We start from the raw sequence: 11224 nt of genomic DNA, 5'->3' as shown, positions 1-11224 counted from the left end.
TTGAGGTGAGCGTTTTAAATAGATATTTTCCATCTAATTTATATTTTTCAACAGTTATAGTATTTTCTTATTAGCATAATCAGTATATGCACTGCATATATTGATTAAATTAGGCTCTAAACACTTTTTTCACAGCAATCATTTTGACTTTCACTGCAGGAAATGCACTGGCAAACCATTTAGGAAGTGAAAAGGTAAGTACATATTGAACTTAACATTTATCAGATGACTAGATGGGGTGCTAATGTTTAGTGGCTTTCTTGGCTTTGTAAGTAGCCTTTCTTTATAACCTGTTTGCCATAAGCTATCCACATCAGGGTTTTATTTTTGTGCTAAAATGTTATAATTAACAGTTGATTTACAGAACAAAACACTGATCCACATGGGTTTGCTGTTGTGTTAACTGTTAAGGGCACTAAGGTCAACTGTAGGTTAGATTACCGCTAGTTCTTCTAACATAAATAGTAATAATAAAGAAGGGTATATTTTGAAAGACAGCCAACACTATTTCTGAGGTGTTGTAACACGATGCTGAAGTGCTGGGAGGTTTAAATGTTTGCGGCTAACCAGTACTGTCTGAGTCAGTAACTCTGAACCTCAGAAGTTTTGCTGTGTCTCTCAAAAGCCGGGGTGGACCATTTTGACCTATTAACACTATTGTGTTGGTAGTGAAGCTCACTACCAAGTTTATTGGCAATTTTTTATTTTTATTTCCTGCATTACACCCAGGTGCGTACAGAATAGGCAGGAAAAATGATTATTGGGTGTTTCATTTCATACAGTCAAGTCAGATGGAGGTAAGGCAATTTGCCCTTTTATCCACTCATAATATTTAACTGTCATCCATAAACTTACAAAGAATTTGAGAATGCCAAGTGCAATAAAGTTATATTTGTTATTAATATCGATTTAGGTTGATAAATGTGACCTTGACACTTTTTACACCTAATGACTGAGTTGCACAGGCTTCTCAATGCAAACCTTATTGGGGAAATGGGAAATACAAATGTAATCCATCAGAACTTCGCATTGGCCGAGGATTTTTTTCATGATTGCACATTGTGTTCACTGACACTATGAGATGAGAACATGTTAGCCTGGGTTAAAACCAACATTAAAATCCACTGAGTGTGACCATATTTTTCAAGAACAGCACTACCAACATGGCCCTACTGTTTTAACAGTTTAGGGACCTTGTTGTAATCATGAGCGTGTTTACAGTATTTCTACGTTTCCCAAAGACCTGTCCCTTTCTGTAAAGCAAAAACCTATCCCCAGGGCTCTAAAGTTTTTACACAAATTGAGTTCATTAACTATTTACCTTATCACACAGTAGCAGTGCTTGTGTGAACTGAAAAACTCCACAGTTAATTTAAGATTCATTCCCACTGACTGACAGGTTTGCATATTTTCATTATGCTCAAGTAATTAGACAGTGTGTTGTGTCAGGAGCGTATTTGAATTTCATAACGTGGGGAAGTGACTGCATTATCATTCCGTTTAGGTAGCTGGGTATATTTAATGAGAAGCCAAACTGAACATTTTTAAGGACTTTAGTTAATGGAAATGGCACAGCATCTTTCCCAGGGGTTCATGAACATGATCCCTATTTCTAGTTATCAAAGGTCATAAATAGAGTAAAGTTTAAAAAATATCCTCCAATCCTGTGATGACTCAACCATTGATTTTGTTCGAAACTATCCATATTTTAACAGAATAGTAACATAACAGCAGTGATACAGAATATATAGTAAAATAATATAAATTATAAAAAACAACCATTTATTTTTGTGTTTGCAAGGATCTCCATTGGAAGGCGCCATTTCCATGCACATGGATAAAGAGGCTCTGTTTGAATGAAGGTCAGTATGAAACCAGATAAGTTGTTAATGGCTTTTGATATAATTACTGCATTTAAAATAAGCTTCAGTATCCGTTGCACGACACTTCCTAACACCACATTCAGTTATTTAATGAGACAAGCTGGCTCCAAGAGGTCTTCGATATAAAGATTGCTTACCATTTTTAGTTTGGAAAAAGCTCTCAATCTTATAAGCGCTTCAAGCCTGCCCTTCAGACAGGATGGAACACAGATATAATCTTTATGAATGGCCAGCCAACTTAAGACCATCCGTTCCTCTGTATGAGTCTCGCATCCGGAGCATTTCATTACGCACAAGAGAGCGCTCTCCTGCCTGCTGGACTAGCCTCCTGTCAGAATGGAGCTGCGCGCAGAAAGGACCACACTGAGGACATCAGTGAAACACGAGCTCAAGGCAACTTTATCACCTTTCAGATTAACTGTTTAGATGTCCAAGCGTGGCCAAAGTCTATTTATATTCTCATTATCATGTCACGGTTCCTGATTTTCCTGCCACCACTCCACAGGCGGTGCAGGAGTATCAAAAAGTTCAAGACTTCTTCCAGTAAAGTCGTTTTTAATTTTTGGTCTATAGATATTATGGGGTTCCAGCTAAGCATTGGAGCATTCCCACCTTGACCGATGTGTCCTGAGGGGACATGGATTTAGAGGTGATGGACAACAATGGATCTATATGTTTGTCCCGGAATGAGAGCGACCGCGGAACGAGCGCTTCCTCCGCCGGAAGGTCCACTGCGCTGGCCAGCGTGCTGATTTTCACCATCGCGGTGGACATACTGGGCAATGTCCTCGTCATTCTGTCCGTATACAGGAACAAAAAGCTCAGGAATGCAGGTGAGAGAAAAATAAACAAATAACGCATTGATTTGGGAGTAGACCAAGAGATTTAAGCTGATGGAAGATATGCAAAATATGTCTAAGTTAGGGACAATCAGCGAGACATTTGAACAAAAAAAGAAAAAGAAAAGGGTGTGAAAGAATCCGAGAAATCTGTTTAACCCATACTCTTTAAGCATTTACATCTGAAGCCAAAAGGGGAAAACTACCCTTGTCAATGATAGTATGTGGCATGCCTTGTTTCCTCTCAAGTCATATCTGTAATTATGTAATATAACCTACAGTGAATGACCTCAGTGCCTCATAAGGCTTCTATTTAAAGTAAGTGTCCAGCGTCAGTGTGCTGTATTTTTCCACAACATTGCCTGTCTGACTTCATGTTTCTTTAGAAATAATAATATCATCTTCCCCTTATCTGGCTTTATCCATGATTCGCTATCACAGATCAATCACATCATGCATCCTTATATCACAAACTTTAGTGGCCCATGGGAAGACAAGGTGAGAGACGCTGGCTTCAAAACCTGTATCTGTAATGTTTAAAGCACTATTTTGTTACATTTTAATTAGTGTGAGGGTGAAGAAGATATTTATAATAATCAGTTGATTGTCAAAATGGAAAATGTTATTCAATATCCTGCTAGTAAGTAGTCTGTTGACTCTATGAACTGCATGGACTACGGGACTCCATTGAAATTATTGAGAGTATAGATAAGTTGGAAGTTTTTTTAAAAATTATATTTTGGCTAAGGCTAGGAGAAGAAAGTTTTTCTTTATTCCCACTCTAGATGCATATTTAATTCCAGCCTTCCCTTGCAATGTAAGGCTGTATAGAAAAATATTCCATTGATTAAGTATAACAAATACATCGAACAAATAATACTTTCACAAAAGAAAAAGCCTAATTCACAAGCAGTGAAATGTTCCCTTGCTCAATTCAGTGAATTCAGTTCAATGTCTTTATCAAAAGTAAAACAACATAAAACACACAGCAATTCAAAGTTCAATAGTTTGAATTTGTTTTTATTGTTTTAGAGAAATGTGGGCGGAGCGTAACTTCTGTCCAATTCCTATGCAAATGTAATCACAAGCAAAATCTTGGGTTGCAACTTGTGTGCTCCTTTTGAAAATAATATTATCTTAATACTCAGAAGAAAGTGAAAAAGAAAATGGTCAAAGACAGCATTCACAGGGCAGTCTCCCCAAAAAACATTTATTGATGGCCTGCAGGGTACAGGGCAGTCATAAAACCCATGATGAATATAATATTCTGCAGGTCACAAGAACTGTGAAGAACATATCTTAATTAAATAATGAAACCTCATGATTTAGCTTTTCAATTATAAATGGGATAAATCAATGTTTGGAAAACCAAGCAAAGAGATCAAAATATATGTATGATATTTAAACCATCAACCGGTGTTTAGAATAATGAGCTTTCAATTACAATTTCAGATAAATTACATAACACATTCAATGAACTCCTGTGCATACCAGCCAGAAGCAGTTTGGCAAGTAGTTATGGAGCCTGATGAATAATTTGATTATCTGGTTTGCAAAAATGCCACAGTCGACCGGTCTCAAACAAGAGTGAAGGAGTAAATGGCTCGTTCAAAAGTCTTCATCATGCTGCTGGATTATGCACACTGTGGTGATTACTGACCTCATGTCAGCATTCCCCAAACTCTAATTGGACTGACATACAGGTCCAGTTGCACGAGAGACCTCGCCAGTGTCATGGTGGACTTTTGATCTGCATTGCGTAAGCAGAAAAACCTAAAGCAGCGAATTTATTTTTCTCTCCCATGTGTGTCCTTAAGAGACTGAAGCAGTTACCGCTGTTCATCAATTTCCGCTCTGTTCTTAACATGCTATTTATAGGTGTGGTTCACTTTGTATGAATGTTTAATTATCCACAGAGTTTCCGAAAGGAAAGCATGCTGCAGAACAGCCAAGACCTTTCAGCCATAAAAATCCTACCTTGGGGCCCCACAAACTTAACCATGAGTGATATACAGAGATATACTGTATGATTTGCAGTAGGTAAAGAAATATTTATTTCTGAAATTGGTGTCAGGCAGATTTCTTAAAAACTCCCACCTCCTCTCTCCATAGCACATTGTTCAGACAGCTGGTTGTCACACTCACACACTGCAGCAGGACCTTTTTCGCTCTTTTCACTTCAATACACTCGCATTGCCTCTATATATCCCTCCACTTTCCACCACTCAACCCCCCAATGAACATGCATGCGTGCTCATTTGGTAGACATCGTTACATCTCCTGTAACTTTCCTGTTATATTTGTTTTGTGTAAAGACGAAAATATTCCAGGGTCAATGTGACCAAGTGCATGTTTTTATGCGAAGATTTTCAGAAACCCCCAAATCCTGATATTTCTTGGTTTGTACATTGTTTTTACCGGTTAAATATATCAATTCAATCAACATTTAGTGCAATTGTTTAATTCACCTCTCACAGTCATGGCTTAATTAGGATATTTCACTTCTTTTTCACAAAAAATACACATTCAACCACAAACTCTGTTCAGTGGAAAAACCTATATATAATTTACATTAGTTTAGCATTACATAACATTTTTTAAATATTGTTTTCCATCAGGTGATGTTGATAAAGAAAGATGAGACACCTCTTCTGTTCAGGATCAAATTGACTCATCGACTCAAATTGTATATATTTCATCCCCAATATCTTGACGTTTTGGGGGAGAATTGGTACCATATGTTTGATACTCAACGTTTGCAGGTTCTCTGTGCACATGTCATTAGGTCTATCCAGTGAATCTCAAAGGGAAAGGAATGACTCTATAGGGCTGCCAATGTAGTGTTCAATCTGGAGTTTCCACTGGGGTTACCATCCTAAAAATATACTCTGGATATGCACTCACGAGAGAGGGAGGCAGGTGGACAGAGGAATAAAACAGTGATGGGGAGCAGATGGCTAGAAATGGTGAAATAATTAGCATGACCGTGTGTGTGTTTGTATGTCAGTAACTGTGTGTTACGTGTAAGGATTGGAAAATCAATTCTGTCAAACCATGTGCTGCATCCCTTCAGTCTCTCGATAAAACCTAAAAACAGATCGTCCAGAGGCAGGATGATTGAGTCAGTTGACTTATTACTTCAAACCAGAGGCCAATATAAATTGAAACCACATATTCATGGGGAATATCATTTAGCACGCTACATTAAACATGTTTTATTACAAAATAGCAGATGAGACTTAGCTTTCTGTACGGTTAGCGAGGAGGTGGGATATTATATTTGGATTATTTGACTAAAGCACACTTACAGTAGATAAATAAAATGCTTTAAACTGTCAAAGGCCGCTTAAGTGTCCTGCTGGTCTGATTTCTCTCAGGGCCAGTAAGACTTATTTTCTCAGGCTTCAAATATCTGGTTGGTTGATAGCTTTTTCATAATGATGATGATGGTTTTAGCCAGGCTCATAGCAGGCTTTATCACCAAAAGGCAGCTTGTGTCACTTTAATGTTCAACTCCTCCAAAAAATGCTCTGGCCCCTTGAACACGAGTACCGAAGTAGTCACTATTAGTTCTTCAGTCTTGAGAATGCCCTTGCAGAGAAGTTATTTTTGCTTGTTTTTGATAACATGACCAATTTAGTTGAATGTAATCTAATACTGGATGGGCACTTTTAACAGGTTCAGCCGGATCCAGAAGATTTCAAGCCTCCTACACATTTTAAAGATTTATAGTTGTATATACAGTACGAAGCCAGGTGCTTGTACAGTACAAGCTGTGAAAGTGATGTAATGCTGGGTTTGAAGAAACATTTTCAGATCCACAGCAATAGAATTCATCAAGTGGTGTTTTGGTTTGTTTAGTTTTGCCCTTACAACTTTATTATGCATTTATTCTTGATCTAGCATAAGTAAAATGTTCGTTTGGTTATTCAGATATATTAAGCTGCAATGCAGCACTGTGCCATAAATATGTTATATTGCCAAGTCTATTTTGATATGTATACCGATTTATATGCTGGGTGGGAGGCAGTTTCTATCTGATATGTTTTTGAATGTGCTGCAGCGTCGTGTGCACTGGATGATTCTGGCAACAAATATCTTATTCGACTCACGCAGAGCTGAATATCTACCTGCTGCATGGATTTGATTTATGTTTCATTGGCCTCAAAGAGTCGTATGTGACAAAAAGAGGGAGGCACTGGGGGAATTCATCGGGTGGTTGCTTCACTCTCGGGAGGAATGTACTCTAAAGAATCAGTTGATTTGAGGCCACATTATACTAGGATGACAGTTTTGTGAGAGTGCACCGTAAGATCAGATAATCAAAGGTCAAATGGTGTCACAGAAGTTAAGGCCAGCTGTCCGCGACGGCCTGTAACCAATCAGCATGCATGTTATGCTCTATTCAACTCACACTCAATATTAATAATAGCTCCTAAAGATGTTGACGGGCACGACTCTATTCTGGTATCCAGGCGTGAAACCCTCTCTGTTTGTCCGCTGTTTTACACTTAAACAATAATTTGATTGCTATGAGTTTGGGTGTGATGATTGTCAAGCCAGCCAATTTGGTTAATTAAACAGCGAGAGGTACTGCTTCGTCCAATGTTTTAATAATGGATGCCAACAAAACAAAGACAGTCATCTGGCCGCTTCACAGCAATCCTCTCAGTGGTGTTTTAGCACTTACCTCATCCTCTTGACGATAAGGGGGAGAGAGGGTTCAGCCAGAAAGGGCTATAATGCTGCAGCATGCCCTGTCCAGCCATATGATAACACTGAGTCGCATGATGCCAGCGAGGAATCAAACCACTGCACAATGACAAATGCACACAGCTAGCTCTGTGAGCATCACAAATACAATCTGACAGATTTGCCCATTTGGATTTGGAGCTGACTCCAGGATGAAGAACAAATGCTCATATTTTTATCTCAGTAGGCCTGAGAGATGGCTCACTGTGCTTTTTTTTTAGCAACTTATGTTATACCTGTGCCAGGTCTGTGACTGACATTTGTTTTTTCTTATGCAAACTAAACAAATAAAAAAAATCCCTTTAGTTAGGTAGGAATAAAATGATGATGATAATAATGCCTTTCCTTCTCATTACTCTCTTTTTAGATTGATCAAGTTCAAGCAATGGTATTAAAGTTAGACATGCTGTAGCTGTGTTATCCCTAAAGTGCAGGGACTGTACAGGCTTTGGGTGTGATTGATAGCCGACATATGTTTTAAATCCACTCCCATCATATCTGCCAATCAATGCTGTTGTTTCAGCTGCTTGGTAAAGAGTGATGGCTTTCAGCCCTGACTTTTCAACTTCAGAAGGAAGTCTATGTTGTATCAACCCTGGAATTACCCCAACATCTGACACAAAGCGAGGCACATTATGTATAATCCTTTACAGATTATTTACATAAAGCATAAATGTTTATATTCTGACCAGTGATGTAATGGTTTATGAGAAACTTGGTAAAACTTGGTGATGACAAGCAGTATGTAATCATGTTTTTGGACTGGTTTATCCAACAGCTTTATTCTACTCGCTGCATTGAAGTATGATGAAGCGTTTTCAATCTAACAAGCTGGTTGAACTGTATTTAATGGAGGGAAATGACGAGTTTATTTGGGCCCTGTCCTCACTTCATTACACATTTTGACTACAAAATGTGCAGCTGTCACACAAAAGACCCTTTATTGCACAACGTGTACTTAAAACTCATGGGAATCTAATGCTTCTTCTATGAAACAGCAATTCAATTGTATTGTGGCTCCACTAAACTGATTTTTGTTATCAATCGTCTTATCTGACACAACAATACAATTTGATTTATTATTTTATTCTCCCCCACCCATAACAGCTGCACTGTTATCAATATCAGACGTCATATTCTATGATTCATGTGTTTTGAGGAGATCCAGTGTCGCACTACCATCAGTTCAGACCTCATGAGGACAGGAACTTGTTTGGATGTAATTGGAAGCTCAAACCTCCAGTGTCCTGTTTTTTTTCTGCGCTTAAACTCAGTGTTTAAATGTCCCTGGGGCAAAAAAGCACAGCCACATTTGAACATTTTATTGGTATAGATCTGCCACATAAAACACTGTCAATACAACCAGTCTGTTGTTCCTGTGACTAACTGTATTAGTGGGTCGTGTTTGGGAAACACATTTTTATAAACAAAAAGTCTACAGAGTCTACAGAGTCTCTGGCTTCCTCACAATGAAAATTCTAACACTTGAAATGCTGATGAAAATGTGAGGATGAATAATGGTTTTGTGTTAATGTAGGAGCCATCAAATTAGCCTGGGAACACAAGGAAATGAACCTGACAGGATGTTTGGAAACAGCTACTGTTACAGAAAATAGCGTCTGCGGCACTAAAATAAAGCCACAGGATCCAGAGAGGGCACAATAAAACTGCTCTTTTACGATTTTGATGGTGAAGATAAATTGCAAGTGTACTTTTATTGACCCAGATGATTTTCCTCTGGAGCATGGAGTGAAAAGATTGTGCTGTAAGTTTAATCATACATAAGTTTGGGTCCTGTATTCCTCCTAAAACCGCTTCTGTTTCATCAGGTAACATCTTCGTTGTGAGTTTGTCCGTGGCAGACCTGGTGGTGGCGTTATACCCCTACCCTCTGGTCCTGACAGCCATCTTTCACGATGAATGGACCATGGGCGACCTGCACTGCCAGGCCAGCGGCTTCATCATGGGCTTAAGCGTCATCGGCTCCATCTTCAACATCACGGCCATCGCTATCAACCGGTACTGCTACATCTGCCACAGCCTACACTACGACCGCCTGTACAGCCTGAGGAACACCTGCTGCTACCTGGGCCTCACTTGGCTGCTCACCGCACTCGCCACTGTGCCAAACTTCTTTGTTGGCTCGCTGCAGTACGACCCTCGTATCTACTCCTGCACCTTCGCCCAGACAGTTAGCTCATACTACACCATCTCAGTGGTCGTTATTCACTTTCTGATCCCACTGCTGGTTGTGTCCTACTGCTACATGAGGATATGGGTGCTTGTAATTCAAGTGAAACATCGAGTTAAACCGGAGCAAAGGGCCAAACTGCAGCCTAGTGATGTGAGGAACTTCCTGACTATGTTTATGGTGTTTGTGTTGTTTGCAGTCTGCTGGGCTCCACTGAACCTCATAGGCCTGGCTGTAGCTATAAATCCTGTGAAAGTTGCACCCAACATACCCGAGTGGCTCTTTGTCACAAGTTACTTTATGGCATACTTCAATAGCTGCCTCAACGCGGTCATATATGGACTTCTAAACCAGAACTTCCGTAAAGAATACAAGACGATCCTTCTTGCTATTTGCATTCCACGTTTACTCCTCATGGAGTCGTCCAGAGGTGTCACTGAGGGAATGAAGAGTAAGCCTTCGCCAGCTGTAACAAACAACAATGTGGCAGAATTAAATGTATAAACTCAATGTTTTCCCGGGAAACTTTGTTGAAGCTTCTGTGGAGCCTCATTGTGGATGTGTGACATCACCCAGTGCCTACTCACAAGATTTGTTTAATTTTGGAGAGAACACTACTGCCATCGTATTCCTTTCAGCCAGAAAAAAAAAACACTGTTCCCTCCTGTTGAGAAAAAAATAAATAATTGTATCACTGGTACAATGCATTCCTTTGGGACCCTCTACTACTTTTTTATTTAAAGACCAACTGGTAAACAAACACCAAAAAAACAGGAAGCTAGTCTGTATTCACCTAAAACATTTGGAACATAGAGGGTAATCTTTTATTCAGTGAGTTATAGGATGCTGAGACTGTATATGTTTTGGATGGGAGCTTTCACTTTCCACTGTGTCTGCACATTTTAAAGTTGATTTTTTAAATGAAATCCTTCAGGCCTTTACACACCTGTGCAATTAATTCACATAAGAATATATTCATAAGAACTGTGTTATGACCTAAATACTTCCATGCAGAATGTAGTATTCTGCAGCAAAACAGTCACCTATTTTTTTTTCCAGAACAGATGGATTTTTCCAAGTTTTTACACAGCTGGAAAAAGCATCATCCAGTCATGATATAGATGAGGATTATTACAACTTGTCATATACTTGTCCTGCCACCAGTGTGTAAACGCCTTTGATATACTTATAAGACTTCAGCCTTTTTATTAAAAGCTAGGCTCAATTATAAAGGATTCTACGCTGTCATTTATGAGCATTTTAATGGCTAAAAATATTAAAGCAAAAACATATTTTAGCTTGGGAAGGAGTTATAGTGAACTGTGCATTACTTATCTCTTCTAGGTGCATATGAATACTTAAGCTCGTTTTGTCTAGGAATGTAGCCTGTATTAGTTCACCATGATGATGATCCACCTTCAGGTTTGTCTTCTGAGCAACGATGTCCTCGGAAAACATATTGGAAAGATTGTGGAAGATTTCGCTCCGGTTTTTAAAAGAAAAATGTAAAAATATGTCACTAGGCTATGTGTGTTAATAGATAAAGATGAAATAATTTT

General features: G+C 38.9%; 1 protein-coding gene across 1 annotated transcript; it reads left to right on the top strand.

Moving 5' to 3' along the window:
- The first annotated feature begins 2186 nt into the window (after positions 1-2186).
- Positions 2187-10772, top strand: mtnr1c (melatonin receptor 1C). Its single transcript, XM_063876990.1, has 2 exons — positions 2187-2716; positions 9304-10772. The coding sequence occupies exons 1-2, from the start codon at positions 2521-2523 to the stop codon at positions 10167-10169; spliced, it is 1062 nt and encodes a 353-aa protein (XP_063733060.1). The 5' UTR covers positions 2187-2520; the 3' UTR covers positions 10170-10772.
- Positions 10773-11224: the final 452 nt, after the last annotated feature.

Source organism: Eleginops maclovinus, chromosome 23 (genome assembly GCF_036324505.1).
Source record: "Eleginops maclovinus isolate JMC-PN-2008 ecotype Puerto Natales chromosome 23, JC_Emac_rtc_rv5, whole genome shotgun sequence".
Taxonomy (NCBI): Eukaryota; Metazoa; Chordata; class Actinopteri; order Perciformes; family Eleginopidae; genus Eleginops; species Eleginops maclovinus.
Note: the sequence above shows the minus strand (reverse complement) of the source record. Positions and strands in the feature narration are given on the sequence as shown.